This window comes from Falco punctatus (assembly GCF_963210335.1).
Source record: "Falco punctatus genome assembly, chromosome: 5".
NCBI classification, from domain to species: Eukaryota; Metazoa; Chordata; class Aves; order Falconiformes; family Falconidae; genus Falco; species Falco punctatus.
Window position 1 is genome coordinate 68361615 of NC_137584.1, and position 14531 is coordinate 68376145.

General features: G+C 44.3%; 1 protein-coding gene across 4 annotated transcripts in view; it reads right to left on the reverse strand.

Moving 5' to 3' along the window:
- Positions 1 to 1532, reverse strand: part of LIN28B (lin-28 homolog B) — a 116190-nt gene extending 114658 nt beyond the window's left edge. For 2 of the 4 annotated variants that reach the window (XM_080389849.1, XM_080389848.1), the window contains exon 1: positions 328 to 1532. In XM_080389849.1, coding sequence (XP_080245975.1) covers positions 328 to 1285 — 958 coding nt within the window. In that variant the 5' untranslated portion in view covers positions 1286 to 1532. The remainder of the gene's footprint in view (positions 1 to 327) is intronic. The other 2 variants (XM_080389851.1, XM_080389850.1) reach the window with 1 other exon arrangement.
- Positions 1533 to 14531: the final 12999 nt, after the last annotated feature.

Below are 14531 nucleotides of genomic sequence, written 5' to 3' on the forward strand. Positions count from 1 at the left end.
CCAGCCAGCAGTGGCGGCTCCGGCTCCGCTCGAGGGCAGCGGCAGGCGGCGGCGAAGGGAAAAAAGGTGCGAACCCGGAAGTACACCCGCCACGCCGCCCGCAGGGAAGCACCAGCGCCCCAGCACAACAATGCGGGGCCACCTCGCCTCCGCCCGGCGCAACTTTTCCTCCGGGATCGGGAAAACCCGCCGGCCGCCCCCTCCCTGCAGCCGCCCGCGGCCGGCGGGAGGCGGACCCGCGCACGCCCCGGCAGGTGCGGTGCCGGCGGGAGGGCGAGACCCGGCGGCGGCCGCGCCGCGAAGGAGAGGTGAAGGGAGCTCGCTTACCTCCCGCACGCCATGGTGGCCGGGCTAAGCGGGGCTGCGCCTGCGGCTGCCGCGGTGGGGAGGCGAGCGCGGGGGCTGGGGGCACGCACCCACCGACGGGCACCCCCGGGGGCTTTGCCTTCTCCCGAGCCGCGCGGAGGAGGAGGAGAGAGCGAGGCGCTGCGGCAGGAGGGAACCGGTGCTCACGCCGGGAAGGCGTTGGTAGCCGGCGAGGAGGGGCGGCGGTGGGGGGCAGACGCGGCCCCAACGCTGGCTCACGCCGCAGCCGCCGCGCACCTGCCCGCCGCCCTCCCCGCGGGCGGGCGGGCGCCCGGCGGCTGCGCGCGGGGGCGCTCGAGGGCAGCGCGAGCCGGCGGGCGGGGCGGGGCGAGGCGGGGCCGCCCGCGCCCAACGGGAGCCGCCCGCCGCGCCCCGGCGCCCGCGCGCAGCCCTGCCCGCGCCGCCCTCCCGCGCCGTCCTCCCGCGCCGTCCGCCTCCTCCCGCCCCGCCCCCCCGCCCCCTTCGCGCGTGGCAGCACCGCGTGGGCCCGGGTCAGCTCACCGCCCCTCGGCCTGCGCTCGCAGGGGTCGAGGGTTCCCCGCTCCGGGAGCCCGCCCGGGGGCCCCGCCCCCCGCCGGCCGCCTCCTCCCCCCGCGCGGGGAGGCACCTCCCCGTCCCACGGTTGCGCGTGGCGGCGGCCGCTCGGCCTCCGTGATTGCACCGGCTCCGCTGCCCCGGCACCGGGCGCCCCCGGGGCAGCGCGTGCAGGCCGCTCGCGCTGCCGCCCACCCCCAGGTCTGCCCCCGCGTGGAGGGCCGTGCACGGCTCGGCACCGCCCTGACCCGCTGCGGCCGTGACCGCTGGGTCCCCCGGTGTGCCGTCCCCGGCCAGAGCGGGCGGGCTCTCTGCACAGCTGGCTTGTCCAGAGCTCGTCGGTTCCCAGTTGTCCTGCGCCACGACTGGGTTCCTTTCCCGGCATGTGGGCCGTTCCTGATCCCAAAGTTTCATTTTCCCAGCTCGTACCCACAGAGTACCCCAATGGTAGCTCACCTACTGTCGTGAACGCTCTTCACCCAAGTGTATATAGTACATTGTTCTAGAAGGAGCAGGGTTAACGGAGCTTGGCTACCCGTGGGTTAGTGTTTCCCATCCCATCTCTGCCCAGGCCCTGGACGTGGGCTCCAGCAGTCCCCCCTCCCACGTGCACTAGCAACATGGAGGTGGTTCCAGGCTCACCAGGCGCTTGTGCTGAGGATTAGCCGACTGGTGAAGTTACCTTTCCTCTGGTGGGGACACTGATAAGTGTCTTCTATCTGCTGATTTCATGACACTTACTATTTTCAGGTCTTTTATGTTGAATTTGGCTGAAATTGTAAAAAGGGTTCAAAAGTTATTTGGGAGCAAAGAGGTGAATGATGAATGCAATTGCATTTTGGTAAGAGACCAAGCAAGATCACGATGCGAGGCGTGGAGAGGATGCCTTTTTGAAGTGCTCATTTCCTGCTCTGCAGAGAGCCCAGCTCACATAGGTTTGTATCATTAGGCACTAGTATGTCTGCCATGATCGCGCCTTCCCATTCTTGGATTTCCTTTGTGGGTTCAATTTTTGAGGCTCCAGTAAGACTTTCAAGAACTTCTCAGAACTTTGAGTACAATTAAGGGCCCAGTCAGTGCTAAAATACTTGCGTAGCTATTTATCTTCTTTTTCACAAAGAAAACTTTACACAGTTTTGCTATGTGATCTTAGCCTGTGATTAAAGAAGCTATGGTGCTTCTTGAGCCTTCAAATACTGCACCTTACTTAGCCAAGAAAGGTTTTGTGTTGGCCAGACAAATATTTTTTAAGGCTCAGGAGCAAATCTTGTGGAGGGAGTCACTAAATGATGCCATTCCACTTGAGACTTATTTAGGCGCAGTCCTAGCAAGTTCATTCGTTTTTTCCAGATGACATTTAAGTAGCCACGTTTTGCTAGTACTCTTAATATTTGACTCTATTACCTAAAGTTCTAATGTGCAGTCTCGTTATAATATATATATAAATATAAAAAATTAGCCCAATATATAGCTATATAACACAGCTGTAGCTATATTTTGCTAATAGTTTGAGAATGCATGATCTCTGCAAAACAAACAAAACCAAACTATGGTCAGAACTTGATTTCTCACTTAGTTTTTTTATTTATAGATCTGGAAGGGTTCCTTCCTGGTCCCTGATATTTGTGTTGAGATATTTTTGCAGAAAAAGTAACTTGCCTATCTTTTGATTTGTACCCTCGGCATTTGACATAATCTAACTCTATAGCAAGTTTGTATAAAACAAGTTATATACAGAACATAAACAAAATTTAACTCTTTCAATAAATAAATGAACTGCAAACACCTTGAAAGGCTTTGAAAATGCTGCACAATCTTTTCTATTACTTTCCATTTCTCAGCTGTTTTTTCACTGGGCTTGTTCATACAGTTTCCCCTGAGAACTCTGAAAAATCCTATGCAGATTAAACAGTTCTAGGCATTTTCATGAGGTACGAGATATTTTCCTAAGGTGACCTGTTAAAGTGACCCACCATCCCTGGTGAAAAAGAAAAAGCATTGAAGATATTTTGCAAAAAAAACCCCACCAGTGTTTGAAAAAGCACTTTTATTTTCTTATGCTATATGTTCCACCCAAACCAAAACATTTAGTCTATTTGTGTTGTGCTGCTATCAAAAATAATTTCTGGAATAGTTCATGAAAATATGCCATAAAATAATTAAATATAATATTTTTCTAGTGAGTTCTACTAAAGCATTTTCACTATAGTAAAGAAAAAAAAAAAGAAAAACATTCACTAAGTAGCGCTGGTTTCCATTCTGTAATGGTGTCTCCAACTGTGGGAAATATTCACTGAATGTTTGAAAAGAAAGTGCTGAGATGTTGATCGTCGAGGAGTTTCTGAGGTTCCAGGAAACATCCTCTCCAGCACATTCCTGGGTTTCAAACCAGCCCAAAGCCAGAGCTTTTAGACCAAGAGCGGTTGCTTCTATTCCACCCCCGCTGCAGAGTACATTTACTCATTTTATCCTGCAGAGAGAGTCTTCCGCTCCCACAGCTTTGTGCTGCTTCAGGTTTCCCATCCTTCCACATTTATCGTCTGGGTGTTCTATTTCAATCATGCTGTTTTCTTTCCTGACAGTATCATCTCCCAGTTGCCAGCCCCTTTATTAGTCTTGCCGTATGCCAGCCTAATCAGGGTCTGAGTAGGCACTTCTGGAGATTGTGTATAGGTTTATCTGCAATATTTCTACAAACTGTTATTTTTTGTAAGTGTGTTTGTGCCAGCTGTTATTAAAATTGTATTAAAATCTCCAATTATAAGATAGTTTTCCAGTTGCTTGTATCTTCAGCAAGCTAGCTCTTTAGTATGAAATTTTGCATGCCTCCTGTTATAGGCTGTTTATGTATTTTCCCAGTCATTTCCAGGAAAAAGAATGAAGAATACGTATTTGGCGCATGTTAAGGTATTATTTTCTTCAAATAGATCTAGCAGTCCCAATATTTAGAGCAGGCACTTCAAATCTGGTTTTAAGGCAAGAAAATGCCTTTTGTTGTTTGTGTGGGTACTCTGTTCAGATCTGGCTGGGCTATAACTCCATGCCAAACTGCAGTTTGCACACACTGAGAGACTTTCTTAACAGGTAAAATTTACAAAGCCTTGGGTCCAACGAAAATCCAAGTTACTTCCAACGCTGAACGCCAAGCAGCCTATGTGCATCGGGTCTTCTGCAGCAAATGGGTAGTTCATATACACACTCCCCTGCCTTGTCCAGGCTACAGAATCTCAGGGAAAACTTTCCATGGATGGTTTCAGCTGCTCCTTTTCCCAATCAGGTTCCTTTTTGGGAACTAAGAACAAGCAATTTCCCTCTCTTGTCCTTTTAGTGACCCTACTGCTAACATGCTGGAAGCATGAGGGAAGAAGCTATCCGAGTCAAGTGGAAAATAAGACAAATGCAAGACCAGGATGACAAAAAAAAAAATAGATTAAGATTCTCCTGAGATCAGGACTGTTCAAGGGCAAAAGGCCATGTCTAGAAACTGGGGAGCCGAGGCAGAGATTCACTGCCCAAGAGCATTTCACCTCATATCAGGGTGTTTATTTGCCAGCATAGCGAAATCCACAAAATGTGAAGTATGAGTTAATGAAGACCAGGGTTACTGTTGGCTGGAAGAGCTGTCATGCGTATCTGTGGGAAGTAGCAGCATCTCTCCTATTAGTTGTGAGGGGCAGGGGCCGGGAGTATTGCGTGGGGGAGACTGAGACAAAACCATGAGGGAAGCATGGGAAGTTCATGGGCGAATAGGATGCACTAAAAGAAGGAAGAGAAAAAGGGTCTCAGAATGGAGAAGGGAAAAAACCAATTCAGGTGCTTGTCTGCAAAATGGGGATTACAAGAGTATTGAAATAGATTTGATAAGGAACTGTGGTAGACAAAGGCAGAACAGAAATGGGAAAAATTTGAGTGGAAACAGTATCCACGGCTGCTATGTGGGGGTCCTGCGTGCATCCCTGCTTCCAGGCGTGTGGCTGCCTGGGCTCAGGGCTAGCTTTAGAGATACTATGGCTGGTAGCCTTGAAAGAAAATGCTACAAGAAACCTCAGTGAGGGCCTGCTGCTCCTTTGACCTGGAGCACTTCTTAAGCTTAAGCTCCGTTGCAGCTGTGCTGCAGGCGCGGCCATGCCTATTGATCTGGACCCTGATGGATGACAGGTTTGACCTTGGACCTGCCTCATCCCCATGGGCTCGTCTGGCCACCTGGACTCTTGTCCTTGGTTGCCACCAACAGACCTGCTCTGTGCCCTTGTCAGTGAGGCCCCTGCCCCACAGGCCCCGTGTCACATGTGTCTCCCGGATCCCCTTCCCCAGCAGGGCAGCCTCCCCTCGCTGCCCCCAGCACTGTGCACTCACTGTGGACCTTTTCCTACAGCTGCAGGTTCCACCAGTGGTCTGAGGAGCAGTAACGCAGTAGGATTGCAGTAAGATTTCTCCTTCAGCTTTGCAAGGTGTGTACCAGGTATATACCCTAACGGTCTCAAGCCCAGTGATAAATCATATGGCTACCATACTCCATTTGACCTCCTTGTCATTTATTTTTTAAAAACACATCAACTCTACTGTAAAACTCAAACAAAGGAAAAATACTGCAGTTGCAAAGCTAAGTGTTCCTTGCATGCTGGCAGCCAAACTGATCTAAAATGTGCTATAGAAGGACCCTGGTGAGGCTCTTGTTTTCTGTTTCCTGTTTTCTTTCCCCCAGAACTGCTCATGCCTCATGAAGGCCCAAGCCGTGCTCTGTTTCTTAGCTGGCAATGGCTGTATGCAGTTACAGAACTTTCTCTTTTCTCCTTTTAGGCATTAGTCTGCTTCTTTGCCCTTTGGGATTGTTCTAATTTTTTAATGACCCAATGAAAATATTAGTAACAGAGAAGTTTCCCATTTTTCTCCTGTCTTCCTCCTTTTTTATTTGCTTTTGCCAGTGGGGCCAAAGAAAGGAAGTGATTTTTAAAAGTTAGTTTGGAAAAGCTGTGCCAAAATATGCTGTTCTGCTTTATTTTGTGGCCTTGTGAAAAACATACCACATTTTATGAAGCTTTAAATTTTAATATAAGATTCTCAAGAACATTCCATTTGCCAGCTTAGACAAATATCTCAGCACATGAACATTCAATATGGTAATCAGAGAGAATTTTATCACAAATGCCTTTTTAGATATTTAGTTGCAGCCAAGTCAATTGTATTTCAGTCAAACCTTTATTACAGGCACACTAAGAGCACTCTGCCAAGCCTCAATTGTTGACTTCTCCACACCTTTGCTAAACCAATATTTACCACCTTTACAAGACTACATTTAATTCCAAACCAGTAGCTATTTTGCCTTCTTCAAATGCTTGATAATTTCTGTCCTTGTTTAGTGGCTCAGATACACTAATTTGAAAGGTGAGGTTATGCTTGTTGTTTAAGCTGGTGCAGAAACTGAGTTGTGTGCACCAGAAACTTGCCACGGCATCAGCTGGTGATGGGTTGATCAGGAAGGCCAAACTGAAGAGGAAGCTGTGAACCCCCTCAGTCAGTGCAAGTCCTGCTTTCTGCTTTCTAGGCTGAGGCCACACATGCAATTCCAGAAAAAGTGTCGTTGGCTTGGGCTTTCCTATTTAACGTGAATGAGTATGCCACATGTGAGTCACACAGGTATTGGTTTTACATCAAGGAAAAAGATGACTATTTTGCTCCTGCCATAACAGAGTTATATTGGACTAAATCCGTCTGTTACCCCCATCATGTTTTGTTTCATGGATGGAGGATCCTGTGCCAGGATCCTCACTGCTGATTTGCCCTTTCAGGGATATGAAGACTCCTTGGCCACATCTGAATTAACAAAACGAACAGGGCCAGGGCAAATGCCAAAGCACTGGTTGTGCACGGTCCATAAAGTGGGTTTGTGTCAATCAGGCCTTGTCAAAACAATTGGTGCCAGGCTGTGGCTGGGGAACTGGCATGGGCCAAAGCCAAGCCCTAATATGCAGATTGCTTTTGGTCTGGTTGAAGACATAACTGGTTTAAACCCTTGGCTGTAAGATGTGCCAGGATAATTAGCCACAGAGTCAGAAAATGAGCACTGTACTGTTTTATTTACTGATATAGGCATGGCCTTTAGGTCTTGACCCCATCATGAGGTAGGTTGGTGGGAGGAAAGGAAGGGAGGTCTTTACTATGAGGACCCCTTTTGTAAAAGCCAGCTCCAAAAAGAACCTAATAATTGAGTGGTTGCTGGTCTCCATTGCTTCTATATTTTACATTACACCATCACTGAAGAAAAAGAAGATAGTCGGGAAGGAGTAAGAGCTCAGGTCTCCTTGTGTGCAGCTGACTACCCAAAGCAGTAGTTTGCAGCCAGGTTTTTAAATGTTTATTCTACTTCTGATCCCAGGATTCTGACTTCTGTTCAGTCCAGTTCAAACAGAAAGATTTGAGCATGCCTCTCTACAGAATAATTATCAGAGTGGTGCTTATGGCACTTTTTAAAAAGGAAAAATAATATGTAGCTTTTCATCTAATGCTCATCGAAAGCAACAGCAACACCAGAGTCTGGTGCAGGATGAAGGGTTTATGGTAAAGCTGAATTAGTGCACAAGATCTTCAGACTTAATTATTTCAAAAGGACCACAGTCATGTTCAAATACTTTTTTAGGAATTCAGTGACATATACTTGGTTAACCATTAACATTTTAATGCTTTTAAAATCTGTATGTATAGTCTTTAGGAATAAAAACCATAAGAACATTTTAGCTTAACGTTAGGAATAAATTTTATTTTGTTATGACCAAGACAGGCCTGTGGGTTTTATTGATTTACACTGTATGCAGGTTTCATCAGCTGAAACTGTCTAGCTCCTTATAGCAGCTTGATTTAAGGAGTTTGAACTAGTTTCCTCAGGGAACTGCAGGCTCAAAAGATTGAATTGTTAGCTGGTAGGAAAAAAATACAGAACATTTTTCAAAGTATACAGTGGTGAAGAAAGGAAATGATTACTTGGAGTTGGGGCGTAGAGTGAGAAAGTGCCTGCTTCGTGCATCTGTGGGTGGTAAGCCACAGTTGGTTTATACATTTACTTTGTTTCTTCATGTACCATTACTCCATTCACAAGAACTAATTACAATCACTTAGGTCAGTGTTTCTCTATTGAATATTCAAAAAACAGGTAGAGAAGTTAACAGGATTTAGATTTAGAAGGAGCTTCTCTGCATCTCCACCAGACTAGAATAATAAGCAACTAGAATAATAATTTCTAAGTTTTAATTTTCAGCATCACTTTTATTGTTAATCATGATTTTAAAGAGTGAAACCTTAATTGATAAGCAAGGTTTAAAGTGCTCAAAAATATTGTCTCAAAAGATTTTGCTTTACTCCTGGTTTACTTCTGCCCCTTCAGTTTGAGTCAATTAGAATTCACTTGTAGATTAATTGCAGAAGTAAGCCACATTGCTGAAGGGTGATCTGATTGAAAGATATGCTGATTCAAATGGAGACTGCTTTCATGCAGGAGAGTGTCCCTTCAGATTTCCCATACTCTTTTAAATAAAAAAATAAAAAAAGGCAGTGGAAATAAAGCATGGTGTTTTAATAGATTTTGAGTTATTTTCTGACTTTCTTTAAAAGCCAGTATAGTTTAAGTCCCATTGAACTTGCTATCAGAACTAATTTGGAAAACAGGCAGAGACCAAGTTAAAATGTGAATGGGGAAGGAAGCATGGAATGGAGATCATAGCAAATCCTACTGACTTAATGTTTTAGATATGCAAAGAAAGTGACAGAAAAAACACAGAATGAAAAGAGAAAAAGAGGTGTCCTTGGCCAAAGTAAAAGCTGAGCTAGGAAGTGGAGGATCAGCTTGCTGTAGGAACAGAAAGATCTCGGGACTTTTTCCAGCACATTCTGGAGTATAAGTAAAAAAGGCATGTCTGAGGCTCAAAATAAAGCAAACAAATCATTTAGCTACAGAAATGTGATGGAGGCAAAGATTCTCCATACAGTCAGGGAAAAACTACTGATGATGGAAAGGAGGGCAGGGAAACTGGAGCGTCAAATATCTGACAATCACTGAAGGACCAAGCAGAGTGAGTACTGGCAGTATTCGGCTGGTTAATGAAGCCACTGAAGAGAAGGCTCCATGCCAGAGCTGGGTGGACATGGGGGAGGAAGGGAGGCAGGGCTGACACTCAGCAGCTGGAAAGCTGGGTAATGAACTGTGAATGTATAAGAAACATCCAGGTGTCTGGCATTTTTCTCTCTCAGGAACAGAGCACTGGCATCATCTGATCGATAGTCTGAAGTTATTAGGCTTAGCAATATAGGCTACTGAAGTGCAGAGCTAAATCCATTGCTAGAAAAAACTCCACTGCAGGCGATGGAAGTATCAAAGAAATTATTCTGGACCACCAGTACTGCAATTTATATAGACTGGTGAGTGTTTAAGTAGCCAAGCGTGTAACTTCTAGTTTTAAACCTTGTCCTTTTCCCCAAGCAGTTTACCTGTACTTCAGCAACACATCCTTCATCCTAAGGAGTTGAAAGCTGCTCTTTTTGTGTGTTTCTTTAAGTGCCATGCCTCAGTTTTCATGTGATAAAGTATCCCTTCCTATACATAGCTCTATTTTAATTTATCAAAACACATATTCCTGAGTGTCCTGTTCCTGTCTTATTACCAAGAGATGAAAATGGAAATGACACAAATCAGTGGAGAGACTTTTCCACCCTTACACATACGATTGATTATTCATGCTGGGAAATTTTACCCAATAAGTAAGTGTGGAAGAATCTAATTGTGAATTATTTTGATGAAAGCACATTCATATATAATTTTCAGGTTATTTATTAGCAGTGGCTGCTTGTGATCCTAATTAAAGTAATAGTTGCAGGTGACCCAAAAGTAACGGAAGAATGACCATTTCCTGTGGCCCAGTTTCATGAATGCATTATCTTCCTTCAAACCTAGATTTCTGCATTGGGAACAATAACATACTGACACTGTCTAATGAAATCAGCCTCAATTGCCCTGACCTTTGGTTTACTCAACCTTTTGCTTCCATCGTTAATTATATGTGCTTCAGAGTTAGTGTAGAGGAGATGATTTGATCATTATTAAAAACCTGTCAAGCTTGCTTTCTTCTGAAGAAAGCGGGAAAGCTAACAAAAAAGCCTGGAAAGAAGTAAAGAGATAAAGCATTTGTGAGCAAGATGAAAACTGAACTCTCTTCACCATGGAACAGTGAAGAGATACAAAGCAAGGGATGGATAAGACATTCTTGGAAAAAGCAGAAGATATTTACTGATATACATAGGTTTTGTACTTGCTTTGGTTTTTTTTCCTTGCATAATCAAGTATAACACCAATAAAATATTATAACAATCATCTGAAAGATAATGACACTCCTCTGAAAGATAATCAGGTATAAAGTAGTCGCAGCATAGGAAGTAGCTGGATTGCTGCAAGACATCGACATATTTTGGTTCTGACCTAGAGGATCTGTTTTTGCAAATACAAGTACAGTTTGGAAAAGGTATAGTCTCAATGACAAGATACCTGTCTCAGAGGTAGGTTTTTGTTCTTTTCCCAGGTCTGGTCTCTTTTCATAGGGGCAGCTTCTCCTGCATAAAAATTTGAGCCATTCACTAAACTGGAAGGGCCATGTAAAAAGAGTATTCTGCCTCAAGGTTATTCTGGCATAAATGGTGCCTTCCCTCACTGGGAACTGGCCTGGGGAATAGGCATGGCTGGTGTACATGTTTTTTTCAGCTAGATAATTTTTACAGAGAGGTGAGTTTTTCAGTTAGATAAGTCCCATGGTTATGGTTCACTGTGCAAGTGAATGAGAGTAAGTTGGGTAGGAAGAGGGGAAAAACAGCCCCAACTGTCATGTCTGATTTAGTCCCTGACTTGCTGTGTTCATGCGGCAGGAACAGAGCTATTGAAGGCTGCTGTGGACATAGCAGGCTCTGAGCTGTGATAATGGCATGATGAGACAAAGACTTGGGTGAGAGAGTGTCGCAGATGTTCATTCTGTCATGATGCAGCTGCTACTCAGTTTCCCTTTCAGGTAAGACAGTGTAGCTCAGTAGCTTAAATGGAAGAGGTCTTTAGGATACCTTAAAACTGTTCTTCATTGCTCAATCAACAAAACAGTTCCCAAACAGGATCACAGAATGGCTGAGTTTGGAAGGGACCTCTGGAGATCACCTAATTCCGCTCCTCCACTCAGAGTCACCTACAGCAGGGTGCTCAGAGCCATGGCCAGTCAGGTTATAATATCTCCAAGAACAGAAACTCTGCAACCTCACCAGGCAACCTGTGCCAGCATTCAACCACCCCCCCAGTAAAAACGTTTTTATGCTTAAATGTAATTTGCTATATTTCAGTCTGTGCTCATTGCTTCTTGTCCTGTCACTAGATACCACTGAGAAGAGCCTTCTCCAAGCTACACAACCCCAGCTCTCAGCCTCTCCCTGTATGATAGATGCTGCAATCCCTTAATCATCTTAGTGACCCTTCGCTGGACCTCATCAACTTATTATATAGATATACAGGACTATAACATCACAGTGAACAATCACAGTTGACAAGTACTGTTTAGAAGCATAGGCCTTTCCCAGATGACAATCACCTGGTCTAACTGCATACTTCAAGTATGTGACATTGTTCAGCAACTTTCAGTGCCCTTCTTACCCTTTCAAACATACTGATAACCTTCATTGCTTCAGAACCTGCCATATAGAGAAGTTAACTGGGGTATAGCCTTTTCCAGCTTGTCTTGAAACACTAATTGTTTCTAGGAAAACCTAAAAAACACTGCAAATACCCCTTCCAAGATCTTGGTCTCTACCAAATTCCTTTGAACCTTCAGGATTTTATCAAAGATTAATTTTTATTTTTGAAAGGAGAGTTACTAAGAGAAAAGCCTTTATTTCCTGGCATCAGTTAGCTCCCCTGTGCAATGAAAGATCTTTTAAGGCAGATTTATAGCTTGCAACAATCATGTTTGAAGAACAGGTCATTCTCAAAGTGTATTCCAGGATTGATGGGAATTTTAAACTTGAGATGCATTCTACATAAGGGGACAGACTTAAATTAAAACCAACAAAAATGTCTACCCCTTTTCTCCTTAAAAGTTATGCTAGCTTTGATAGGGGTTTTCACACGGAGAGACCTGGGTTGCTCTATTCTTCTATGAGACAAACACCAGAAAGAGCCTGCACAAAAAGCATTTTAGAGAAATGAGAAGCTTCATAAAGATGAATTTCAGATATGAAAGTGTTACAAGAGCTTTTTCTTTGCTCTTAGTGCAAAACTGGGAGGAATGGTTGATTGATAGATCAGATAGTTACATTGCTGTTCAGAGAGACCTGAAATGGGCTGAAGGCACATCCTCTAGGTTCCACAAAGAGATGCAACCTGTCCTGCACCTGGGAAGGAGCAACTCCATGCACCAGCACATGCTGGGGCCTGACTAGCTAGAAAGCAGCTTGGCAGTAAATGAGATGGTGATCCTGGTGGACATGAAGTTGAACTTGAGTCAATGTGTGGCAAAGAGGGCAACAATATCCTGGGCTATATTACAAAGAGCATCTGGAGTGATGGATCCAGTTCTGGGCTTCGCAGTACGAAAGAGACATGCTGGAGTGAGTCCAGAAATGGACTGCGTAGACAATTAAGGGATTGGAGCATCTGTCAGATGAAGAGAGGCTGAGAGAGCTGAGGCTGTTCAGCCTGGAGAAAAGAAGGCTCAAGGAGACCTGATCAATGAGTGTAAATACCTGATGGGGAGAAGAAGACAGAGCCAGGCTCTTCTCAGTGGTGCTCAGTGAAAGGACAAGAGGTACAAGCAGAAATACTGGAAATTACATTTAAATATACTTTGTATATGATCCAATGCTGGCACAGGTTGCCCAGAGAGGTTGTGGAGTCTCCATCCTTAGAGATTATAAAACTTTGACTGGACCCAGCCCTGAACACCCTGCTGCAAGTGACCTTGTTTTGAGCAGAGGAGTTGAACTAGGTGATCTCCAGAAGTGCCTTCCCACCTCGGCCACTCTGTGATTCTGTGATCTATGAAATGAGGCAAGCCATGTACAAGATATCACAGTAGTTATGGTAAAAAATGCTAAGGTAAGTGAAATACAGGATATTGAAAGAATTTTTTTAACTCTGAAAAGATTCACAGATTAACTTAACATTAAAGAGAAAGGAAAGGAAAATGTTAGCAAATGGAGGGAAAGAAGGAAATGTATCAAGGTGGAAACACCTAGACAGGCAACGTAGTTAGAAACGAGACTGTTCTGTAATAAACATGGGGTGCAATAAACACTAGATAAAGGGGTCCTGCAGAGGATGGACAACAGAAGAATGTATGTTACAAAACCAAAAATATATAATCATCAACGCAAGGTAAGGGTTTAATAATAACGAAACAGTAATGAAAGTACTTAACTCAAATGGTGCCTATCTTCCATAGGTTTGCACGAAATTTCACAGAAACAAAATCCAAGCACAAAAACACACCTGGGAGGGAAAAGGCTTGATGCAGAAACAGAGCATTTTGCTAAAGGACTCTCTATTACAGACTGGTTTTAGTCATGAAAATAATACATAAGCAAAAAGTTAATTGCAACCTAGAAAATGGAACTAAGCACAAACATAACCAGAACCAGCATAAATTGTATAAATAATTCAACACTGATAATGAAACATAAACCCAAACTCTGCCTTGAAGACAGATACCTGGAGCTCAGCTGGAGCTGTGTCTAGCTGCATGGGGTCATCCGGGTGGAACAGCTTGCAAGATCAGTGCTCAGGTAGGGCTGTGTCAAAATTAAGAAAATTGAGAAAAACTTAAGTTCTTCTTGACTTAGGTGAAGAACACATCTGGCCAAGTCACTTGGGTAACTCCATGCTGTCCAAGTAGAATTTGTGATGATGGAATATAATACAGAGTTAGTGCAATTAAAGTGCATTATACAAATTGGAGCTGGCCACTTAAGTAAGAAATTGTCTGCTGAATTCAAACCGTGGGTTTAAACTGGTCTCCCAAACGTTTTTGAGAGCAGAGGCAACCAGCATGGCTATCTAGTTCTCGTCTTTCAATTAAAAAAGCAAAGGAAAATTGGAAAGTTCTCTGTTTTCTGCACCGCGCAGCCCATAGAGCTTTTAAAAAATTGATTGTCATGGAATGGGAAACTGTCTCCTTCCTCAAATCTACTCACATAAAACAGTGATATACCATATATTGTGGCATGTAGATCTAATTTTGTCACCAGGAAATATATTAATCAGTTAAGTTCTACTGGAGCAGAGAAAACTGCACCTCAGGACTAACAGACTCCCTATCTTTCTCTGCCTCTTGGGCAGTTGGCTTGTGGTTGCCAAGCCAAGGTTTGTATTGCAACCTCATAACTGGAAATTGTGTCCCCCCCATGCTAACTTCTGAGCTGTGCCCTAAAATTGCCAAGAAAAGATCTAATTGTTTCAGTGTTTGTGCAAATGAGTCAGTTCCTGTGTTCAGACCCATCTTCTGGCACTGTTTAGTTTACTACTGTATGTGTGTATCCATGTTTCTCATCCTAGTATCTGAATACCTCATATCCATTAATGAATTTTATTTCTTATGACAGCTATGAAAGAAAAAGAAGCA